Below are 26,460 nucleotides of genomic sequence, written 5' to 3' on the forward strand. Positions count from 1 at the left end.
AACAAATTCTTAGAAATCCAACTTTTGACTTTTTGTGAATTTATTTTCGTAAGGGTATAGGCCATGGAAAATTTCGATTTTCGACAATCCAAAAATTTTCGGATTCCCTTTCCGCAGCACATACCTCATTTTTTATGATTAAACCGAAGCTTTTATGTTTTCGTTGAAAAAATTGCAAAAATCCACAAATATTCATGGTAAAATTTTTCGCCGAAAATGCCATAGCTTCCCCACACCTTCGAATTTAGACAATCGGATAGCATCCCTGGATTTGGGACACCACAAGTAATCATTTCTGTATAACAAATTCTTAAAAATTCAACTTTTGATTTTTTGTGAATTTTTTTTGGAAAATTTCGATTTTCGACAATCCAACAAATTTTTGGATTTCCATTCCGAAGTGCAGCAAATGCCTCAATTTTTATGATTTAACCGAAGCTTTAATGTTTTCGTTGAAAAAATTGCAAAAATCCAAAAATATTCATCGTAAAATTTTACTCCGAAAATGCTACAACTTCCCCAAGTCTTCGAATTGCGAAAATCGGATAGCATCCCTGGATTTGGGGCACCACAAGCAATCATTTCTGTATCACAAACTCATAAAAATTCAACTTTCGATTTTTTGTGTATTTTTTTCGTAAGGGTATAGCCCATGGAAAATTTCGATTTTCGACAATCCAAAAAATTTTCGGATTTCCATTCCGAAGTGCAGCACATGCCTCAATTTTTATGATTTAATCGAAGCTTTTATGTTTTCGTTGAAAAAATTTGCAAAAATCCAAAAATATTCATCGTAAAATTTTACTCCGAAAATCCTTAAACTTCCCCAAGTCTTCGAATTGCGAAAATCGGATAGCATCCCTGGATTTGGGGCACCACAAGCAATCATTTCTGTATCACAAAATCATAAAAATTCAACTTTTGATTTTTTGTGCATTTTTTTCGTAAGGAAAATTTCGATTTTCGACAATCCAAAAAATGTTCGGATTTCCATTCCGAAGTGCAGTACATGCCTCAATTTTTATTATTAAACTGAAGCTTTACGGTTTTCGTTGAAAAAAATGCAAAAATTCTAAAAATAATCGTAATAAAATTTTATTCCGAAAGTGGTCTAACTCCCCTAAATCATCCTATTCCGCAAATACGAAAGCTTCCCTGGATTTGGGGCACCATAAGCAATCATTTCTGTATAACAAATTCTTAGAAATTTAACTTTTGATTTTTTGTGAATTTTTTTCGTAAGGGTATAGCCCATGGAAAATTTCGATTTTCGACAATTCAAAAAATTTTCGGATTTCCATTCCGAAGTGCAGCACATGCCACAATTTTTATGATTTAACCGAAGCTTTAATGTTTTCGTTGAAAAAATTGCAAAAATCCAAAAATATTCATCGTAAAATTTTACTCCGAAAATGCTACAACTTCCCCAAGTCTTCGAATTGCGAAAATCGGATAGCATCCCTGGATTTGGGGCACCACAAGCAATCATTTCTGTATCACAAAATCATAAAAATTCAACTTTTGATTTTTTGTGTATTTTTTTCGTAAGGGTATAGCCCATGGAAAATTTCGATTTTCGACAATCCAAAAAATTTTCGGATTTCCATTCCGAAGTGCAGCACATGCCTCAATTTTTATGATTAAACCGAAGCTTTACGGTTTTCGTTGAAAAAATTTGCAAAAATCCAAGTCTTCGAATTGCGAAAATCGGATAGCATCCCTGGATATGGGGCACCACAAGTAATCATTTCTGAATAACAAATTCTTAGGAACTCAAATTTTGATTTTTTGTGAATTTTTTCATAAGGGTATAGCCCATGGAAAATTTCGATTTTCGACAATTCAAAAAATTTTCGGATTTCCATTCCGAAGTGCAGCACATGTCTCAATTTTTATGATTAAACCGAAATCTTTACTGTTTTTGTTGAAAAAAATCCAAAAATATTCGTCGTAAAATTTTACTCCGAAAATACTATAACTTCCCCACGTCTTCGAATTGCGAAAATGGGATAGCATCCCTGGATTTGGGGCATCACAAGCAATCATTTCTGTATAATAAATGCTTAGAAATCCAACCGAAAGCTTACTGTTTTCGTTGAAAAAAATTACATTTCAAAAATTATCGTCGTAAAATGTTGCTCCGAAAATGCTCTGAATCCTCCAAGTTGTCCTATTTCGCAAATCGGAAAGCATCTCTGGATTTATGGCACCACAAGTAATCATTTCTGTATAACAACATAGTCAGCTACATAAAGGGTTCTCTCGCTGTCAAGGAATATACAATGATAGCATTTCTTGACATTGAAGGTGCTTTCAATCGTGTAAAACCGACGTTAATCATGACGGAGTTGGAGTTTCTAGGCATCTACTCTGCCGTAAGAAAGTTTATAATTAACTTACTTACTAAAAGATGCATTACGGCAAGCTTGAAATCTGTGGATCCCAAAAGATGGGTCAGCATATGAACACCTCAAGGAGGTGTACTGTCTCCTCTACTTTGGAATATTGCCAAGGACCAAGGGCTCATGCTTTCTTGTACGTATATAATAATAAGATGCAATAGTGTGTGTGTAGTTGTCCATCACTGTCTTAGACCTTACCTTAGGCAACATTCAATAGTACTCAATCTCCGGATGGGTAATATTAAAATACACTCACGGGACAAAAATTTTACTTACGCACGACAAAATATATTTGCATGAAGCGAAAAATAATTTTTCTGCAAACGCCTGGGAAAAAGTAATACTCTGCTTATAGTGAGGAAAATGGCAAAAAAATTGTAGTGGCAACCCTTGGAACCATTAAGGCTACCATTGTCGGCATCATTTTTGTTTTTGTTTATCGGTTTAAATGGTTAGTTGTTCTTTGTTTATTTCCGAAAGAATAAATTAAATATAGTGATTAGATTTGGATCTCGCTCATGACTCACGTGCACCCCTGTAGTCCAGACCATGTAGGTTGGAATATGACTTCCACCTATAAGGCAGTTTTTCCGGCTTGGAGGCCCAGGAAGAGAAGCTCATAAAAACAAGGATCTCAGAATACTCCGAAGGGATGCCAGAAATGTATTCAATGCGACTAGTGGCACCAGGAAAAGATATGGAATATCTACAAGGAGAAACTGAGGGTTTATAAGAAGGAATTGAGAAGGTCCAAGAGGAAGAACTTTGTAAGGTTGATAGAGAAGTTGTGGAGTGTCAAATACACTTTGAGGCTTAGGATGTCAAAAAATCTTATTATTGGATAACTTGCAAAGTATTGCAGGGATTGGAGCGAACCGCCCAACGAAACATTGACTTATTAGTTGGGACACACTTTCTCGGCAGCGGGCCTGCAGTGTGTATCAAGCGTAGATCTTTGCAAGTAAAGAAGTGGTGCAATGGCTAAGATGCATAACGACAACTGTCATAAATATCTCTTCATACAGTCAGGCTGCCATTAAATACCTGGTGAACGTATTTCTGAATTCAAAAACCGTCCACGACTGCCGCAGATCTCTCAAATAGATGGCTGAAAAGTTAAAATTTGACCCGTTCGGGGTATTGGGCCACAGAGATATCCCAGGGAATTGTATAGCGGACGAGCTTGCGTGACTAGGAACTACCTTATGCATTCCCATTCTTTCAGGACTTCAACAACCCATAGTTTTTGCTGAGACTGAATCGTTGGATTGCGAAATATTTGTGTGGTCCTTAGTCATCAGCAAAATAATGTGTGGGATAAAAAAATCCAAGGTAACGGCGCACAAAGTTCCCCTTGGAAGAGTTATTACTCTTGAATCTGTGGGTATGCTTCTAGCGACAAGTAAGCTAGGTATTCAAAATGGACCTCCTCTTTCAGGACTTCAATAACACATCGATTTTGCTTAGACTGAGTCGTTGGATTGCGAAATATTTGTGTGGTTCTCAGTCATTAACAAAATAATGCTTGGGATAAGAAATCCAAGGTAACGACCCACAAAGGTGCCCATGGAAAAGTTATTACTCTGACCATGTTACAACTCCATATATACTTTATTCCATCTCCCTGATGGAATTATGCCTTGATATTGATAAAATCGCAAACGGCAGCACTTACTTACTTCTGCGTCACGCCGTTCGGACTCGGCTATAAGAAGGAGGCCCCTCATCATTGAGCTTAAACTTGAATCGGACTGCACTTAATGATATGTGAAAAATTTGCCCCTGTTGCCCTATTGTTTCCCTCATGAATAGTCGAGTTCTATATAAGCGCCAAAGCTTCAGAACAGCAACCCAATTAAAAGCAAAAATAATTTGATGTAAATACGATCTTACAGATGTAACGTCAACGTGCTATATAAGTATCCAAATTGTAGCCAGGGACCAAATCCATATTATCTATGACCTAAATATTTAAGACTAACTTAGGTAGCAATTAATGAATGAAGACAGAATATTTAGATTTATTACACATATTTAGCAAGCGTGTTAGACCTACACTCTACCAAGCCATGAGTTTACATATAGGAACAGGGATCAATTATGTGCAGATGGTTCGGACGCATTGCATTTGTTATGAGTTCAAATACTACATATTCCATGCCAAGCAGCATTCATATAAGTCCAGATTATTGCCAAAGAATTAATCATTCTAAAAAACATTTTGATTGACTTTGAAAATATATTCCTTCAGTACCTGTTTTTCATTATTTGCTTCTCCAAACATAGTATGGGCAAATATTGAGTTACAGTTAATTTTGAGTAAAAATTTATTTAGTTGATTTTATTTAAGCTTTCAATGAGAGGTTTTCCTCGGAATTTGGTTAACTGTCAATGACTTTGGTTTAGTTGTTTTAATTAAATGAACAAATTGTCATAAGTAATGAGAGTTGTAAATCTTATTATCTTGTAGTGATTCCTTGGGTAACTGTGTCACAGGATGGTCTTGCAAATGGAGAAGTACTAATAACAACAACACTGTGTGGTATGCAGTTCGATTTCTTTGTTTAATATGTATTATCAATCAATAACAATATGCCAAAGTCTTCATTACAAGCGAAATAATTGAGAAGAGAAAGAAGTAGAAAGAAGATTCAAATTTCTCAAAATTTCAATCTTGGGAGATATCTTTCTGCATCAATACCACACCTTCGAATTAAGCTCTCCATAGGGACCATCCTTTCAGTATATTGCATGTGAAGTGTTTCAACAAATCATGATGATTTAATGTAACATAGTCTTAGTGTTTTATTTTTTCATTGTCCTTTTTTTATTTTTGGTTTTTCTGGTTATAATATAAAGATGGAACGAAAACAGTCTTTGGGTATTCATTACATATTTATGTTGTTTCTTTTTTTTCGCTTTCTTGTAAAATTTATTAATTTTATTTATTTATATTCTTATTTATATATATATATATATATTCATGTATGTATATATATAAATATGTTCGTCATTATATATATAAATATAATTCAATAATATCATTTCATAATGTGAATAATAATGGTAATAATAATTGGCTTATAAAAAAAGTGTGACCTTATGTTTTGGTTTAATGATAATAATAAAGATAATAAAATATAATTGTAAAAATAGGATTTACATATTATTTCATATGAAGTGAAGTGTTAATGAAACGAATAAATTGACTGTTTGGTTTCTCTTTTTAAGGAGTTTTTTTGTTTTTGTTTTTAAAATAAAATAATACTGTAATACAGTGACATGAGTGATTGATTGATTGATGCATAAATTTAAAAATCGCAAAAGTAAAAACAAAACATTTTTAATTAACACCAACACAAAAATCCCCAGATTAATACAAAAATAATAGTAAAAAAAAGTTTCGTTATATGTATGTTCTTGTTGTTGTTGTTTAAGTAGTGTTGCTGTATTGTAACATTTTGTGATTATCTGTTAACATCATTGTTTTAACATTAAAGGGATTTTATTACATTGATGTATTTTAATCTGCAATTTGTTAATTTGTACGTTTTGTATGTTGTTTGGGGCAGGGCTGGTATATCGAGTTTAAAGTTCAATGGATATGTGAAAATATTTGCGCAACAACATTTCGAATAGTTTATGAACTTTTTTTTTGAGGGTTTTTAAACATATTATGGAAACCTTTAAATGTAGATAACTGAGTATCAAGATTTTTTGATGAAAGCCAAACCTATTTTTATCAAAATTTATCTTCGTGTGCGATCAGAAGAACAATACACTAGGTGAATCGAAAGTTCAAGGTATAATCAAATGCTCTACATAGCAATATTGTATAATTCTTAACTGGGAGCTTATGCAAATTTTGCCCATGAACATTCCACTAAGGAACAGAGGCAAACTCTCACATATTAATGAGTGCAGTCCTATTCATGTTTAAGCTCAATGATAAGGGACCTCTTTTTTATAGCCGAGTCCGAACGGCGTGCCGCAGTGCGACACCTCTTTGGAGAGAAGTTTTACTTGACATAGTACCTCACAAATGTTGCCAGCATTAGGAGGGGAAACTTCTGCTGAACATTTTTTCAGATGGCCTTTCCATGATTTGAACCCGAGAAACATGTCCTTTCGTACCACAGTAGTGTATAAAAACACAGTAAACGAAAGACATCGAAAAATCTAAATCTATCGAAAATCACCGGAAATCGAAATTGATCGAAAATCGGGACTTATTAAAAATCGGGAATATTAAAAATTTAAATATATAGCCAATAGAAATTTTGAAAATTTAAATTAAAATCTTTGTTTGTTTCTCTTTTGGGTCGAGCTCAATGTTCGGAGATTTTCTTTGTAAATGGCAAAAGAAAGCCAGATATCGCAACACACCATCCACTGTGGGACGCGTTTCGTATTTGGTTAGAAAACTGTTCAAGGGCCGTGAAATTAAAATCAATTTTATCGAAAATAGAAAAATATTGAACTTAGTATATGTTTTTTCAACGAATAACTAGATTTATCGAAATTCATGTTTTATAGAAATTAATTTATTTATTTATGCCTGCACAACAAGACAAAGTCATATAAATTACAGTTCAGGTTATAGGAATATTCATACATCCGAATTTAGAATATATAATCTACTAAATCGACAGTTGACGAAGATCGAAATTTTGAAATATTCGAGATTTTTAGATAGTCGTAAATTTTAAATGTTCTCAATTTGTGGAATATCGAACATTTAAAATAACAACAAAACCAAAAAAATAAAAAGAATGATCGAAAGTTTAAAATTATGGAGAATTTGACATTACAAATGACCAAATGACATTGAGGGATTTCCTATGTCATTGTCCGGCTTGGGGGAAAAAAGAAACGGGTACTAAGGTGTGGACACAATACCAGACATGAATCGACTTAGGGGAGTGGTACAGTTAAGGATTTCGTAAGTAGCACGGTATTTCTAACATCAAATTTTCGAGGTTACTTTTTGGATTTAAAGAACACAACAGGCCGATTAAAAAATTCTAGTTTTTGAAAACAATCGAAAAAATATACAATCGAAAGTTCATAGAAAATCTGAAATCTGAATTAATCAAAACTTTAAAATTTTTAAAGAAAAAAAGAAACTAGACATTTATAAGAAAATCGAAATTGAGCGAAAATTTAAATTTATCGAAAATTGAAATTGATCGAAATTGGATTTATTGGAAATCGAAATTTATAGTAAATAGAATTTAATTTAAATAAAATTTTGAATTATTGAAAATTAAAAATGGTGATAAATTTAAAAAAAAAATCGAAATTTAACGGATTTAAATTTAAAACCATTTAAAATTCAAAATTTTGGAAAATTTTACGAAAATCGAAATTTATTGAACATCGGTATTTATAGAACATTCGGATTTATTGGAAATCCAAATTTATAACAAATTGAATTTGAATAAAGTAAAATTTACAACCATTGAAATTTTAAAATTATGGAAAATTTGTCGCAAATTGAAATTTATCGAAATCAAAGTTAAGACCAAACAGAATTTAAAAATGAACTAATATTTAAAACTATTGAAAATTCAAACTTGTGGAAAATTTGACGAAAATAGAAATTTATCGTTAATCTGAATTTATTGAAAGTTCAGATTTATTGGAAATCGAAATTCATAGCCAATAGAAAATAAATTAAGTAAAATTAAGAACTACTAAAAATTCAAAATTGTGGAAATTTTGTCGAAAATCTAAATTTATCGAACATAGAAATTTATAGAAAATTCGGATTTATTGGAATACGAAATTTACAGTAAATAGAATATAAATTAAATATATTTAGAACTAGTGAAAATTTTAAATTGTGGAAAATTTGCCAAAAATCTAAATTTATCGAACATAGAAATATATCAAAAATTCGGATTTATTAGAAATCGAAATTTATAGCAAATAGTCTAGAATTTAAGTAAAATTTAGAATAATCGAAAATTGTGGAAATTTTGTCGCAAATCGGAATTTATCGAACATCGAAATTTATCGAAAGTTCGGATTTATTGGAAATCGAAATCAATAGCAGGTATAACATAAATGAAGTAAAATTTAGAACTATTGAAAGTTTAAATTTGTGGAAATTTTGTCGAAAATCAAAAATAATCCAACATTTAATTTATAGAAAATTAGGATTTGTTGGAAGTCGAAATATTTAACAAAAAATTCGTATATTTTGAATATTGAAATCTATAGCAAGTAAAACTTGAATTAAATAAAATTTAGAACTATCAAAAATTTTGAATTGTGGAAAATTTGTCAAAAATCGAAATTTATCGAAAACTCAGATTTATTGGAAAATTTATCGAAAGTTCGGATTTATTGGAAATCGAAATCAATAGCAGGTATAACATAAATGGAGTAAAATTTAGAACTATTGAAAGTTTAAATTTGTGGAAATTTTGTCGAAAATCAAAAATAATCCAACATTTAATTTATAGAAAATTAGGATTTGTTGGAAGTCGAAATATTTAACAAAAAATTCGTATATTTTGAATATTGAAATCTATAGCAAGTAAAATTTGAATTAAATAAAATTTAGAACTATCAAAAATTTTGAATTGTGGAAAATTTGTCAAAAATCGAAATTTATCGAAAACTCAGATTTATTGGAAATCGAAATTGACAGCAATAAGAATTTAAATTAAGTAAAATTTTGAACCGTCGAAAACTTAAAATTGTAGAAAATTTGTAGAATCATAGATTTAAAATTATCGATAAATTATTTTGAAAAAAATTTTTAATAGTATCGAAAAATTAAGATTACTTATTATTTGAAGTTATCGATTCCTCAAATTCTTCTGGGATTTATTATAATATCAAAAATAAAAATGTGTTAAAAAATTCTAGTTTTTCAAAAATAATCGAAATAAAATAGAATTGAAAATTAGAAATTTTCCCCAATAATCTATGTTTAATTTCGGAAGCTTTAAAAGATCAACAAATAAAATCGAAATATTTCAAATTATACTATTGATTAATGATTTTATTATATCTAAAATTAAAAGTAAAAAAAATCAAATATATACCAAAAATTTATAGACAATTGAAAATATTGAAAATTATCAAACATTTTAAAAATGATCGAATATTTAGTATTGAATATTGAAAATGATCAAAAATTAATAAGGAACTAAATTTTATTGAAACTTAATATCCTACAGTTAAAAATATACGAAAAATTATATAAGTCATGAAAATTATAAATGAATTTGAAATTTTAAGTGTTTCGATATTTAAAATTTTCGATAATTTGTAAGTTTTGATAATGATTCCAATATATGAAAATTTAAAAAAAAATGAGAATATTGAATACCATCGGAGTTTTGAAAATAAAATGTAAACGTTTTTCAAAATGATAGAACAACGATAATTATCGATAGTAAAAACTTATCGAAAATCGGGAATGATCGAAGATTTGGAATTATCGAAAAAACGCGCATTATAATACATATAGAGTAGCATCACAATTTGAAAATTAAAGTTATTCGATTCGATCACGGATTGATAATTCTTGAAATTAAAGAATTATCGAAAACCAAAATTATTGAAAATCAAGAATTATCGAAGAAATATCTCGCAGCGCAATAACTATAAACGAAGTAAATGATAATAATATTATCTTAATATTGTATATATTGACCAAACCCATGGGTATGGGTATGGTCAATATTATTGACCATACACATGGTATTTTTTTGGACTTTAATTGAAATGGCAGAGTACGACTCTATATGCCAGGTTGTACTTCCGAAGTTGGTGTCCCCACCAACTGTATATAAAAACACGTGTAATAAAATTACAGAATTAAAAACAATGTACAGTTATAACTGTACTGAGTATAACGATGACTATGCACCGAATCCCGAAGCGTCCACTTCAGACGAATTCTAAATGCAAAGTGATACACATGGTATGGTCAAAAAACTTTCTTTGAATAATATATAGGGATAAAGAGCTTTTATCGATTTTCGATAATCATCAATAGACGTTTCTTACCGAAAATCAATACTTGTCGAAAAAAAATTTTCATAATTATACTTTTATAAATTGAAATGAACACAAAATCAGATACTCTCTGAATGGGAAGCTTTTACTGCAAAATCTGATATCAATAATCGAATATCGATTTTCCCCCCAAAAAAAATTTATTTTGCCTTTATATAACTTTAGCAAGTATGTAAAACAAAGTTAAAAATAATAAATAAAAACAATAGTTTTTTTTTAAATCGTTGCATTTATTGTAGTTTGTTTGGTTTAAGTGTATTAACTTAAATCGGGGGTTTGGGGAAGGAACACATATTGTCAATTACATGTAAAATGCTTAAATTATAAAACTTATGTAAAAAAAAGAAATTATAGAAAAATAATGTCTATGATGAAAACAAAAATTTTATGGATGACATGGCTTAAATGAAATAAAAAAAACATACTTTAAACTTATGCACAAAATAAAACATAAATAATTTATTACTGTTTGTGTGTGTGTGTATATATAAGTGTGTATATGTTTACTAAACATAAAAAAATGTACAAAAAATCTTACTTAAAATTTACGTACTTTATTATTATTATTATTTAATTTAATATCGATTTTATTACTTATAAAGTATATACTTTGGTTTTACACTTTTTTGTGTGAGAGTGTCTCTGTGTTTGTTTTTCTCTTTTGTATTTTTACTTTTGTTTGTTTATTATAATAATTATTTCTTTTTTTAATCGTCCTAAACATAATCGAGTTGTGGTTTTTCTTTATTTTTTTTTTCTTTCGTTTTACTTTCAGTTTCCAAAACTAAATACTAAAATGAATGTTTGTATGTATATGTGGGTGTAGTATGCATGTATGATATTATGTCCTAAATGTATGTATGGTTATATAACTGCATGTGGGTGTGAGTGTGTGACTTTGTATGTGAGTGAAAATAGTATTTTACAAATGTTTTCCATTTCCTTTTGGGAGTTGTTGAATTTTTTTCTTCTCTTTTCTACTTTGTTTTGCCTTAATTTAGATGCATTTTGTTTTGTTTTGGGCCTTAAAACGCCTATTTGTTGAAATGTAGTTGAATTTTTCTTTAGCTTGTATCTTTTTTGCTTTCTTCTGGGAGGAATCTCTCAATCCACTGTTTCAGTTAAGGGGTTTTTTGTTTTTTGGTCTTTCATAAGACCTTATATCTTTGGTAGTGTAGTTGTTTTCAGTTTTGCTTACGAAAAAAGGTTATCTTTGCTAGTTTCCGGTTTACATTAATATCCGTTTCCTAGGAGTCATCTTAAGTTCGTGGGTTTAGGATATTCTTTTGCCTTTTTCCCAATGAAAGTTTGCTTAGCAATCTTCTTTTGTCCATATTACAAACGCCTCTCAACGTTCATTTTTGCTTTTTTCGCATTTTACGAATTCTACGATTTTTCTTTGTTTTCCTAGGGTTTTTCATTTTTGCTTGAGTTCTTACAAATCAAATCAAATTTTTTTAATTGGATTTTTGCCGATTTTTTCTCTTATCATCGCTGGCTACCATCGCTGGTTTCATGATGGGGATTTTTAAATTGAGGGTAGGTAGTTATGTGTTTGTTTGTGAGTTTTCTTCACCCAGCTTTTGTGGGCTCATGGTGTTGAATATGAGTTTATGTGTCATTGTTTTTCATTTAACTGGTCTTGATTATGGTCTTTGGAATAGTTTGTAGCAATTTTGCTCACTTACAATTCTAGATCGGTGTGATTGTTTGCTTCGGGTCCATACATATTGGCCAATTTGTCAAAGCGTGGACCCCAGGCTCCCAAGTAATCGTATTCTTGGCATTCATCATCAGTTCCTGGTTGGTGAAAACGAAAACAAATCGAAAAAAATTTATTAGTAATTTTTTATTTTTTTTTTATTTTTTCAAAAGCTTCTATTTAAATAAAAATTGTTTTTCATTACTTTTCTTTTAATGCTTCTTTGTATTTAAATATGGTTTAATGATTTCTATGCTCCTCATTTTGCTTATGCTTACACCCAATATTCGGCTGTATTAGAATGTAGTCTTAGGCGTAGGCCTGGAAAATGTTAATAAAACATACACATACACATTGAATACAATTTGTAAGTTGTAAGACATACAAATTTCATCTACTGTTCTAAGTTACTAAGTAAAGCTAACGGGATATTTTTTTTTTATTTAAAGTTTGCTATGTCATAGTACAGTTTGTTTAGCTTACGGTTTTTTACAAAGGCTTGTGAGTGCCACATATTACACACTACCTGCCTAATGGTCTTAACTACATCCTAAAAACTTTTCTTTTCGAACCTAAAAGTAAGAGAATCTTTCTTAAAAGCAACTAATATATAAAAAGTGTTTGTAATAAAAACATTCGAATCATATGCATCATGGAAGTAGTGTAATGGTCGCAGACAAAAAGTCTGTCATTACACGAAAACACATGCATTGGGAAATAGTACAGCTAATAGTGTGTACTATTAGCTGTACTAATAGTATTACTATAGGGTTGTGTAGCGTGGTTAATGTGGCATTTGTATCATAGATGCGTTTTCGCAGTAAACAAGATTCAAATACAACATACCAACGCACGGCCCTTGAAGCCATCACACCTAATATGGTTGAAAAGTCTTTTAACCAAAGACGAAACGCTTCCCATAGTGTTTGGTGTGTGTTGCGATCTCTGGCTTTCCTTTTCCATTTGCAATGAAAATCTCCGATCATTGAGCTCATCTCGAAAGAGTAACAAACAAAAATTGGGAATTTAATGATCTTCGCCCTAACAGATAAAAAAACTTGAAAACATTTATTTTGATTCGAAAATTTCTTGTTGTACTTTTTGTTCCCTCCACCATGGGATGGGGGTATGCCAATCTAGTCATTCCTTTGGTAACACCTCGAAGTATTGACCTGGAACCTTAGAAAGTACAAATATATTCTTGATCGAAATTCTGAGTCAATCTTGCCATATCAGTCCTTCCCTGAGTAAGTCTGTGAAAATCGAAATTTTGCACACAAACTTATTCTCTTATACATAAAAATCAATGTGTGTTTGTTTGTATGTTTGTGTGTTCCTTATAGACTCAGAAACGGCTGAAACGAATTTCTTGAAATTTTCACAGATGGTGCATAATGATCCCGTGGTGAAAATAGGGTACTACATTTTTTGATATCTGAAGGGGGGGCGGACCCTCCCCCTAACCCTAATTTTCAGAAACGCCAGATCTCGGAGATGGGTGGTGCGATTTAAGCGAAATTTTGTGTGCTCTCATATAGTACCCTAAAAATTAAAAATTTGGTAACCAAATTTCGGATGGGGCACCTAGGGGGGCCGCCCCACCCATAAACTTACCAAACATATATTTAGACCAATCACGACAATATGGGACTAAAATTAAATGTATTTACGATAAGAAAATGTATCTTATATTCAATTGTCGGACCAAGTGCTAGGGGGACCACCCCAACCCCCAAAACACCCCTAAATCGGACATATTTACCGACCATGGCAATATGGAAGTCAAATGAAAGGTATTTGCGAGTAGAATACGAATCTGATATCCAATTGTGGGATCACGTTTCTGGGGGTCCACCCCTTCCCCAAAACACCCCCCAAACAGGACTTATTTACTGGACGGACAAACGGACATGGCTAGATCGACTTAAAATCTCTTGATGATTAAGAATATGTATACTTTATGGGGTCTTAGATGCATATTTCGAGATGTTACAAACGGAATGATGAAATTAGTATACCCCCATCCTATGGTGGAGGGTATAATAAAAGGTCTTTGACAGGGATTACTCTCCTGTCAAGATTTTTATGCCCTCCACCAGGATGGGGGTATACTAATTTCGTCAGGGGGACATATTTACCGACCATGGCAATATGGAACTCAAATGAAAGGTATTTGCGAGTAGAATACGAATCTGATATCCAATTTTGGGACCACGTTTCTGGGGGTCCAATCCTTCCCTAAAACACCCCCAATCAGGACTTATTTACTGACCATGGGAATATGGGGCTTAAATAAAAGGTATTTGAGTGTAGAATTAGAATCTGATATCCAAATATGGGACCAAGTGTTTGGGGGGCCGCCTCTCCCCAAAAACATCCCCCAAAGGGGACAAATTTACGACCATAGCCATATGGGGCTCAAATGAAAGGTCTTTGGGAGCAAAGCACGAATCTGATATCAGTACTCGGGAAAAGTGTCTATGGGGCCACCCCACCCCCACAACAACACCCAAATAGTAAGTATTTGCTGACTATTGCAATATGAGGCTCAGGGGGTGAGGGGTTTTTAGAGAGGAACATGAATCTGATATATATTTTCAAGGCCAACTCACTGAACACCCCCCAAGCCGGTCATGTTTGCCGACTATGAAAATATGGGGCTCAAATTAAAGGTATTTGGGAGTAGACCATGTATCTGGAACTAAATTTATAGTTTTTGGGGCCAATACCCCAAACCGGACATATTTGGTGACTTTTGCAATAAGGAGTTCAAATGAGATTAGAAAACGAATTTGATATCCAATTTTGAGGCCAATGGCAATATGGGGTTCACATAAATGGTATATAGATATATGAGAATAGAGCACGTTGTTGATATATTGGTTGCCCAAAAAGTAATTGCGGATTTTTTAAAAGAAAGTAAATGCATTTTTAATAAAACTTAGAATAAACTTTAATCAAATATACTTTTTTTACACTTTTTTCCTAAAGCAAGCTAAAAGTAACAGCTGATAACTGACAGAAGAAAGAATGCAATTACAGAGTCACAAGCTGTGAAAAAATTTGTCAACGCCGACTATATGCAAAATCCGCAATTACTTGTTGGGCAACCCAATATTTTCCGGGCTTAGTGTTTGGGGGACCACCCCAATCCCCAAAACTTCCCTATATCGGGCATATTTACCGATGTCAATGTGAAACTTAAATGATGGGTATTATGGGGGTAGAGCAAGAATTTATACCCACTTTCGGGACCAATTTTCTGGGGGTCTACCCCTTTTCCAAAATACCCCACAAACAGCAATTTTTAGAGACCATCGCAATATGGGGCTCAAATAAAGGTATTTGGAAGTAGAATACGAATTTGATATCCAAATTTAGGATCATAAATTTAAGGCATCTTCCCAAAACACCCCCCAAAAGGTTAAACATTTTTCGACCATGCCAATATGTGGCTCAAATGAAAGATATTTGAGATTAAAAATCGAATTTGATAACCTATTTTGGGCCATGTGTTTGGGGGACGCCTTATCGTGTAAACTCCCCTAAACCAATGGCAATATGGGGTTTAAATAAATGGGTTTTGAAAGAAGAGCACGATGCTGACATTTTTTCAGGCCCAAGAGTCTGGGGGACCATCTCACCCCCAAAACACCCCTAAATCAGAGAAAACATGAGAATATCGGGCTGAAATAAAGTATTTTAAGAATGGAGTACACCTTACATCCAAACTTAAATTCGTAGACCAATAAAGATCATATGGGATTCAGATAAAGGCACTTATATTGCTAAACTGTGTGTCAAGCGATATATTGGGTTGCCCAAAAAGTAATTGCGGATTTTTTAAAAGAAAGTAAATGCATTTTTAATAAAACTTAGAATGAACTTTAATCAAATATACTTTTTTTACACTTTTTTTCTAAAGCAAGCTAAAAGTAACAGCTGATAACTGACAGAAGAAAAAATGCAATTACAGAGTCACAAGCTGTGAAAAAATTTGTCAACGCCGACTATATGAAAAATCCGCAATTACTTTTTGGGCAACCCAATACTTTTTTCGTAGCATGGTATTTCCCTAAAAGCTCTTTAATTGTCGGAAATAAATATTCCAAGGAAACTTTTGTTTCATATAAACTAAATCAAGGCGCAGCGGAGCGAGCCCGGGTCAGCTAGTCCCCTATATAAACCGATGCTCTGAACTGATTTCACAAGAACCTAGAGGCCTGAAGATTTGTTTGAAATTTAGCACGATTAAAAAAACTTTCTCATTTTAAACTAAATTCTCTTTTTCACCTTAAATAAAAATTTCCGCTAAGAAGTCATAACTTGTAAGAATATTTAAGTCCGAACCAGTGACTGTTTCAAGCTTTATTATTGTTTTCATAAAAAAGGAAGTTTATAACATTCATTGAGCATAAAACACAAAAGCAAATGGCCACATTGATATGGGAGCCACAGTCATTCAACCACCCACCCACCAAAAAAAAAAATTACCCCAACCGCAATTTACATAATGAATCCCAAGGTAACCTAACAACAACAATGCTGGCAAAACTTTATTTTTACTACTACGCAGAGCAATAATACTTGAGGTTTGGGGGGAAGGCGGTGGAAATTTCATTACTTTTGCTATATAAATTACAGGAGTTTTTTTATTATTATTATTTTTCTTTTTTTTTGGATTTTTATTTTTTATTTATTTTGTTTTTCTTTTGTACTGTCTTTCTTACAAAAAAAAAAACACAACTACCACTGCATCTAATAATTACGAATATTGAGTGCAATTTTGTTTTTGTTTTTCATAGTATTATTCGGAAGCATAATTTTGTACTAAAACTAAGTTTGTTGGATAAGAAAATGAACAAGGAGATAAAAGAAATAAAAGAACTCGTGTAACGGACTCACCTGATGCCAATGAACTCAAAGAGCCTGCGGTACTGCCGCCACCTTCATAGGCATAATTGCGTAAATCGTCGAATGGCGGTGCGTTCGGATCACCATCGGCACGTTTTTTATGTTCTTCAATGAACATACCGACATTGGGCTCTTGGCCGGGCATTAAAGTCATAACAGGATCTGAAACAGAGCAACAAGAGTTATGTGAATAGGAGTCTAAAGAATTTTTACAAAATCAATTTAAAGTTTTAAAAAATAAAACAAAAACAAGTAAAAGCGTGCTAAGTTCGGCCGGGCTGAATCTTATATACCCTCCACCATGGATCGTATTTGACGAGTTCTTTTCCCGGCAAAACAAGTAAAAAGGCGTTAAGTTTCGCCGGGCCGAACTTTGGACACCCACCACCTCGGGTGTATATATAAACCACCTTTCGTCAAATTCGGAGAAAAATTTATACCTTATGACCCCTAGCAGCTATATAGAAATATGTTCCGATTTGGACCAAATACTAATAAGTACAAGTCATTGTTCAATTGTGTAAAACAAAATTTTGCTCTTTTTAGTAGTTTTATCTAAAAGTAAACCGCTCTGAACCATAAACGACACGGAAGTTATATCGAAAGTTTTATCACAACTCACTGTCCCAAATTTCGGCAACATCGGACAATAAATGCGCCTTTTGTGGGCTCAAAACCTTAAATCGAGAGATCGGTCTATATGGCAGCTATATCCAAATCTGAACCGATCTGAGCCAAATTGACAAAGGATGTCGAAGGGCTTAACAAAACTCACTGTCCCAAATTTCAGCAAAATCGGATAATAAATATGGCTTTTATGGGTCTAAAACCCTAAATCGGAGGATCGGTCTATATGGCAGCTATATCCAAAACCGGACCAATCTGGGCCAAATTAGCGACGGATGTCGAAGGGCCTAAGGCAACTCACTGTCCCAAATTTCAGCAAAATCGGATAATAAATGTAGCTTTTATGGGTCTAAGACCCAAAATCGGAGGATCGGTCTATATGGCAGCTATATCCAAAACTGGACCGATCTGGGCCAAATTGGCGAAGGATGTCGAAGGGCCTAAGGCAACTCACTGTCCCAAATTTCAACAAAATCGGATAATAAGTGTGGCTTTTATGGGTCTAAGACCCAAAATCGGATGATCGGTCTATATGGCAGCTATATCCAAAACTAGACCGATCTGGGCCAAATTCGCGAAGGATATCGAAGGGCCTAAGGCAACTCACTGTCCCATATTTCAGCAAAATCGGATAATAAATGTGGCTTTTATGGGCCTAAGACCCTAAATCGGCGGATCGGTCTGTATGGGGGCTATATCTAGATATAGTCCGATTTGGCCCATCTTCGAACTTAACCTGCTTATGGACAAAAAAAGAATCTGTGCAAAGTTTCAGCTCAATATCTCAATTTTTGAAGACTGTAGCGTGATTTCAACAGACAGACGGACAGACGGACGGACATGCCTAGATCGTCTTAGATTTTAACGCTGATCAAGAATATATATACTTTATAGGGTCGGAAATGGATATTTCGATGTGTTGCAAACGGAATGATCAAGAATATATATACTTTATAGGGTCGGAAATGGATATTTCGATGTGTTGCAAACGGAATGACAAAATGAATATACCCCCATCCTTCGGTGGTGGGTATAAAAAGGATATAAGAAAAGATTTACTCTGCTATTAGAGCGATATCAAGATATGGTCCGGTTTGGACCACAATTAAATTATATGTTGGAGACCTGTGTAAGATGTCAGCCAATTCGAATAAGAATTGCGCCCTTTGTGGGCTCAAGAAGTAAAATAGAGAGATCGATTTATATGGGAGCTGTATCGGGCTATAGACAGATTCAGACCATAATAAACACGTATGTTGATGGTCATGAGAGAATCCGTCGTACAAAATTTCAGGAAAATCGGATAATAATTGCGACCTCTAGGGGCTCAAGAAGTCAAGACCCAAGATCAGTTTATATGGCAGCTATATCAGGTATTGACCGATTTGAACCATTCTTAGCAAAGCTGTTGGAGGTCATAGCGAAACACGTCGTGTAAAATTTCATTTCAATCGGATAAGAATTGCGCCCTCTAGAGGCTCAATAAGTCAAGACCCAAGATCGGTTTATATGGCAGCTATATCAGGTTATTGACCGATTTGTACCATTCTTAGCACAGTAAAATTTCATTGCAATCGGATAAGAATTGCGCACTCTAGAGGCTCAAGAAGTCAAGACCCAAGATCAGTTTATATGGCAGCTATATCAGCTTATGAACCGATTTGAACCATGCATGGCACAGTTGGTGGAGGTCATAGCGAAACACGTCGTGTAAAATTTCATTCCAATCGGATAAGAATTGCGCACTCTAGAGGCTCAAGAAGTCAAGACCCAAGATCGATTTATATGGCAGCTATATCAGCTTATGGACCGATTTGAACCATACTTGGCACAGTTGTTGGATATCATAACAAAACACGTCGTGCAAAATTTCATTCAGATTGGATAAGAATTGGGCCTTCTAGAGGCTCAAGAAGTCAAGACCCAAGATCGATTTAAATGGCAGCTATATCAAAACATGGACCGATATGGACTATTTACAATCCCAACCGACCTACACTGATAAGAAGTATTTGTGCAAAATTTCAAGCGGCTAGCTTTAGTACTTCGAAAGTTAGCGTGCTTTCGACAGACAGACAGACAGACAGACGGTCGGACGGAGAGTGGGTCGGACGGACGGAGAGACGAACGGATATGGCTAGATCGACATAAAATGTCACGACGATCAAGAATATTTATACTTTATGGGGCTCAGACGAATATTTCGAGTAGTTACAAACAGAATGACAAAATTATCAAAAAATATCAGCGGTGTTTTTCCCCTTCCTAATGCTGGCAACATTTGTGAGGTACTATGCCATGTAAAACTTCTCTCCAAAGAGGTGTCGCACTGCGGCACGCCGTTCGTACTCGGCAATAAAAGGCCCCTTATCATTGAGCTTAAACTTTAATCGGACAGCACTCATTGATGTGTGAGAAGTTTGCCCCTGTTCCTTAGTGAAATGTTCATGGGCAAAATTTGCATTTTGCATGATACATTTATTTTCTATTTTTATACCCTCCACCATAAGATGGGGGGTATACTAATTTCGTCATTCTGTTTGTAACTACTCGAAATATTCGTCTGAGACCCCATAAAGTATATACATTCTTGATCGTCGTGAAATTTTATGTCGATCTAGCCATGTCCGTCCGTCTGTCCGTCCGTCCGTCCGTCCGTCCGTCCGTCCGTCTGTCTGTCGAAAGCACGCTAACTTCCGAAGGAGTAGAGCTAGCCGCTTGAAATTTTGCACAAATACTTCTTATTAGTGTAGGTCGGTTGGTATTGTAAATGGGCCATATCGGTCCATGTTTTGATATAGCTGCCATATAAACCGATCTTGGGTCTTGACTTCTTGAGCCCCTAGAGTGCGCAATTCTTATCCGATTGGAATGAAATTTTGCACGACGTGTTTTGTTATGATATCCAACAACTGTGCCAAGTATGGTTCAAATCGGTATATAACCTGATATAGCTGCCATATAAACCGATCTTGGGTCTTGACTTCTTGAGCCTCTAGAGAGCGAAATTCTTATCCGATTGGAATGAAATTTTGCACCACGTGTTTTGTTATGATATCCAATAACTGTGCCAAGTATGGTTCAAATCGGTCTATAACCTGATATAGCTGTCATATAAACCCATCTTGGGTCTTGACTTCTTGAGCCTCTAGAGGGCGCAATTCTTATCCGATTGGAATGAAATTTTGCACGACGTGTTTTGTTATGATACCCAACAACTGTGCTACGTATGGTTCAAATCGGTCCATGTTTTGATATAGCTGCCATATAAACCGATCTTGGGTCTTGAATTCTTGAGCCTCTAGAGTGCGCAATTCTTATCCGATTGGAATGAAATTTTGCACGACGTGTTTTGTTATGATATCCAACAATTTTAGCAAGTATGGTTCATATCGGTCCATGTTTTGATATAGCTGCCATATAAACCGATCTTGGGTCTTGAATTCTTGAGCCTCTAGAGTGCTCAATTCTTATCCGATTTGAATGAATTTTGGCACGTAGTATTTTGTTATGACATCCAACAACTGTGCCAAGTATGGTTCAAATCGGTCAATAACCTGATATAGCTGTCATATAAACAGATCTGGGGATTTTACTTCTTGAGCTTCTAGAGGGCCCAATTCCTATCCGATTTGGCTGAAATTTTGCATGACGTATTTTATTCTTACTTTCAACAACTTTCATAACGTTCAAATCGGTCCATAACCTGACATAGCTGCCATATAAACCGATCTGTGATCTTGACTTCTTGATCCCTAGAGGTCGCAATTATTATCCGATATGCCTGAAATTTTTTACGACGGATCCTTTCATGACCATCAACAAACGTGTTTATTATGGTCTGAATCGGTCTATTGCCCGATACAGCTCCCATATAAATCGTTCTCTCTATTTTACTTCTTGAGCCCCCAATGAGCACAATTCTTATTCGAATTGGCTGAAATTTTACACAGGTCTCCAACATATAATTTAATTGTGGTCCGAAACGGACCATATCTTGATATCGCTCTTAAAGCAGAGCAAATCTTTTCTTATATCCTTTTTTGCCTAAGAAGAGATGCCGTGAAAAGAACTCGACAAATGCGGTCCATGGTGGAGGGTATATAAGATTCGGCCCGGCCGAACTTAGCACGCTTTTACTTGTTATTGATAATAACCCCTTCATCTATTCTGTTTATGAAGGTGTTATTTCACCTACCACCATATGGAAGTTTTATGCTATTAAAATAATTGTAGTAAATTTATGCCATCTCCATGGCAATATTTACATTTAGTATGTAGTAGTGGTTGTAGTAGTAGTTGCATACTTACACATAATTGGCATTTTCATGGTGGCCAACTCAGGTGGCATTGGTCCACCAATGGGTATTTGCAATGGCGTTATATCGAATGCAGTCATATCATCTTCGCCGCCACCCTCATCGTCATAGTTAATTATGTTCTCGCGTACATCATCGTCTGGGCCGGGATATTTAATATGCGCCTCACGTCGACGATTATACACCACAAAGACCAGAACCAAAACTAAAGTGGGCCATGCCCAAGTAGTTGTAGTAGTGGGCATTGCAAGAGTTTTAATGCCATAATTTACACAGATGACCCCCATGGAACACGTACGCAGATTATGGGCGATGTGCGTCAGTACAACGGGGTTGGTTGGCATGAAAAGTGGAATGATTGGGAAGAGAAAGAAAAAAATGCAAATTAATATGATTATGTAAATTTCAGAGAACCATTAATAAAAAAAAAAACACACACACTGTAAAAATAATCTGTTTACAGTTTTTATCCTACAATTTTCCAAGTAAAATTTATTTTAAAACTACTTGCGCTTCATTATCTCGAGTAGGAGAAAACTAAAATTTATGTTATTAAAATGTGGTTATACTATAAAAACATGCACACTGCAAAGAGATTAAAACATTGTTTTAGACTAGTACTTTTTTTTTTTGTTTAAATGTAAAAACTGAAAATGGGGTGTAAACCTTAAATTTAAATAGAAAAGCCGAAAAGTAGGCAACGTTTTTTATATAAAAAAGATTAGTTTAATGTATGCACTTAAAAGTAATTAAATATAATAGTTTTAAGTCTTTAATTCAATGAAATTATAACCAGTAAGAAAGCAAGTGTTGGGCGGTGCCCACTATATAATACCCCACATCTTACCTAGAAGTGCAAATTGGGCGATTTTGATAAATAGAGGCTATATGGATAGACTTAAGCATAGGTGCTTCAGATGGGTATTAAAACAACCCCTGCCAAACGTTGAGAAAATCCATGCAAAATTTTAATAACTACGGCTCTAAAAGTGCAAACCGAGCCATGCGTTTAAATGGGAGCTAGATCTTAATCCGAGCCGATCTCCATAAAATTATTGGGGCTGCATGGGTTATATCCAAATCTGAACTGATTTCTTTCAATTTCAATTAGGCTTCATTCCCAGGCCCAAAAATATATATCTGTACTTAATTTGGACATGATCAAAAACAAAGTTACCATCTGACTGACGGACGTACCTAAATCGAATCAGAAAGTGATCCTGAGTTGATCAGTAAACTCTTCAATGAATCTATCGCTCTTGCTTTCGGGTGTTACAAACAAATACATTAAGTTATAACACACTGTACGTACTGTGGTACGTAGAGAATAAAAATGAAAATCGAATCACAAATGTCTTCGTTAGTCGCAAAATACGACCAAAATTTAAAAAAAATAAAGGGTGATTTTTTAGCTATTATCTTTCTGATTTAAACACCTCGAGCACGTTATGTTTTTGTTTCACTCTCAAACATCTTCAGTTTGGTCTATAACTAAACCATGAATCGTCTACCAAACGAATAACGTTTGCAAATTATTGAATTTTATTATAAAAATGCGTGCTCTCTCAAGAAAGTTCATCGCGAGCTTTTTCCATTTTATGACCTGTTTAATCGACCCACTCAATGGGTACGCAAATAAGCAGAAATGTCGATTTTGAAGTGAAGATCAGCCAGAAGCATTGCAAGAGCTACCAAATCATCCAGAAAAAGTCACATTTTGGTGCGGTTTATGGGCTGGTGGCATCAATGGACCATACTTCTTCAAAGATGATGCGAATCGTTACGTAACTGTGAATGGTGAGCGCAACCGTGAGATGGTATCCAACTTTTTTTTGCCCAAAATGCAAGAGCTTGACTTCCATGAGATGTGGTTTTAACAAGACGGTGCCAAATGCCACACAGCACGCGTAACAGTGGACTTATTGAGAGAAAATTTTATTTCACGTTCGTTACCGGTCATATGGCAGCCTAGATAGTGCGATTTAACGCCTTTTGACTATTTTTTGTAGGTCTATGTTAAAGCTCATGTCAATACAGACACACCGGCTTCAATTGACGCGTTAGAAGACAACATTGAATCATTTATTAGTGTGATGCTGGCCGAAATGCTGGAAAGAGTAGGCCAAAATCGGACTTAGTGGATGGACCATTTGGGAGGCCACCGTAGCGCAGAGGTTGGCATGTCCACCTATGACGAAAAAATTTTCAACGATGGTTTTCCCTCTTAATGCTGGCAACATTTGTGAGGTACTATGCCATGTAAAACTTCTCCCAAAAAGGTGTCGCATTGCGGCACGCCGTTCGGACTCGGCTACAAAAAGGAGGCCCCTTATCATTGAGTTTAAACTTGAATTGGACTGCACTCAATGATATGTGACAATTTGCCCCTGTTCCTTAGGGGAATGATCATGGGCAAAATTTTTTTTTATTTGGATGGACCATTTGAGGCGCATTCACGGTCAACATTTCCACAAAATAATCTTTAAACATAAAATTATATTGACCATACTATCGATTCGAATAAAGATTTCATGAATTTCTTCAAATTTTAAGGTTTTATTTTTGAAAAAATTTCAATAGATCTTAAAAAATCACCCTTTATATAGCTGCGTCTTTATAGGTATTGAATGCATCTGCCTTTTCCTACCACTGAACCAGTAAAAGACGTCACCGCATCCGCCAGCCCAGAACCTAGAACCAAAGACGACTATCTGAAGATCAGACAGGCCAGCGCTCAGTTTACACAAGGAGTGCCCGACAGCATGTCGCCCGCTATCTAACCCAAATACCATTCATTCCTCGCACCGACAACTGACGCCTTCCATCAACGCCCACCGAAAGTTCCCGATTACTATAAAACGACGTTTGTCGTTTTTGAACTTGCGAGGGCCGAGCTTCCGCACCTACAAGGATCGACACCTCCACATGAAACAAGAATTTAACCAATAAACTCACCCTACTGTCAACCCTCGATTCTAATCAATCTGTGTTATCACTTAAGGTTTGTGGATCGGTAAGTTGACCCTGGGGACGACTGAACTTAGCTTAGCCTTCGACGCAACTACGTTACAAGGTTCAGGGTACATATTGTCTCGGCATAGGCGGAGCGATGAGATCTACGTCCACTAGGGCTCTGCAGACTATTCTAGATATCCGACCCACAGACATACAGATTAAGCGTAAGGCAGTAACAGCGGCTATGAGACTTAAGGTGGTGGGAGAGAGGATAGGAGCAGGTCATACGATCTTGGTATAATTGAGGCTACACTGGACTCGCCTCTCAATAAGACCATTGTTATGCGTACTGCGTGGCATGTAGAACCGCTTTGTTGAAATTTCATGTCATGGAAGTCAAGCTCTTGCATTTGGGGAAAAAAAAAAAAAGTTGGATATCATCCAGCGTAGCGCTCACCATTCACAGCTACATTACGATTCCCATCATCTTTGAAGAAGTACAGTCCAATGATGCCACCAACCCATAAACCGCACCAACATGTGACTTTTTCAGGATGCATGTGTAGCTCTTGCAATCCCTATGGCTGGTCTTCACTCCAAAATCGACATTTCCGCGTACGTACTCATTGAGCCCAAAATGAACTTCGTGGCTGAACAGAAGAAGCGCGCGAAGAATTTTCTTAACAGAGCACACATTTTGATAATAAAATGCAATAATTTGCAAGCGTTCGTTTGTAAGACGATTCATGGATAAATGTTAGACCAAACTGAAGATGTTTGACATTGAAACAAAACACGAAACGTGCCTGAGGTGTTTGAACCAGTGGTGCTAAAAAGATAATAACTAAAAAAATCAGCCTTTATATTTCGGTTCGCCTTAAATTTCGAAGATTTCTAAGACGATTTAACGATGTCCGTGTGTCTGTCCGTCAGTTTTAATCACATTGTAGCCTTCAAAGGTTTCAGTTGAATTTTTGCCCAGACTCGTATTTTTTCTATACGCATTTAAGTTCTAGAATTGACCTAATCGGACTATGTTTGGAGCTGCCAAATAGACCGACCTGGAATTTTATGGTCTTAGGTCCATCAGCTGCATTTTTTGTCCGGCTTCGCTGAATTTGTGAGTTGTACTAAGGGTTTTGACATTCGACTCGAATATGGTGTATATCGTCATATAGCAGCCATATTTTCATATATGTAGCTGCCAGATTGTCATATAGTTGCCATATTGTAATATAGCTGCCATATTTTCATATATGCAGCTGCCATATTGACCGATATACCGATTTAGGGTCTTAAGCCCGTAACTGGCGCGTGAGTAGTGAGTGAGTGTAGTGAGTGTAGTGAGTTTTATAAAACCCGTCCACGAAATATGGTCTAGATTGGAACATATTTCGATATAGTTGCCATATAGACTGGTCTGCCGATTTTGGGTCTTAGGCCTATAACAGGGGCATTTATTGTACGATTTTGCTGAAATTTGGAACAATGAGTTGTATCATGA

The 26,460-nt window shown here is 34.8% G+C and overlaps 1 protein-coding gene across 5 annotated transcripts in view; it reads right to left on the minus strand.

Moving 5' to 3' along the window:
- Positions 1 to 10,588: 10,588 nt before the first annotated feature.
- LOC106086998 (neural-cadherin) overlaps positions 10,589 to 26,460 on the minus strand; it is a 535,030-nt gene continuing 519,158 nt past the window's right edge. For 3 of the 5 annotated variants that reach the window (XM_059364497.1, XM_059364494.1, XM_059364495.1), the window contains exons 19-21: positions 21,994 to 22,206; positions 17,047 to 17,217; positions 10,589 to 12,239 (exon numbers count right to left, since the gene is read on the minus strand). In XM_059364497.1, the coding sequence (XP_059220480.1) occupies positions 12,124 to 12,239; positions 17,047 to 17,217; positions 21,994 to 22,206 (500 nt within the window). In that variant the 3' untranslated portion in view covers positions 10,589 to 12,123. The remainder of the gene's footprint in view (positions 12,240 to 17,046; positions 17,218 to 21,993; positions 22,207 to 26,460) is intronic. The other 2 variants (XM_059364498.1, XM_059364496.1) reach the window with 1 other exon arrangement.

The sequence above is a fragment of the Stomoxys calcitrans genome, chromosome 3 (assembly GCF_963082655.1).
Source record: "Stomoxys calcitrans chromosome 3, idStoCalc2.1, whole genome shotgun sequence".
Classification (NCBI taxonomy): Eukaryota; Metazoa; Arthropoda; class Insecta; order Diptera; family Muscidae; genus Stomoxys; species Stomoxys calcitrans.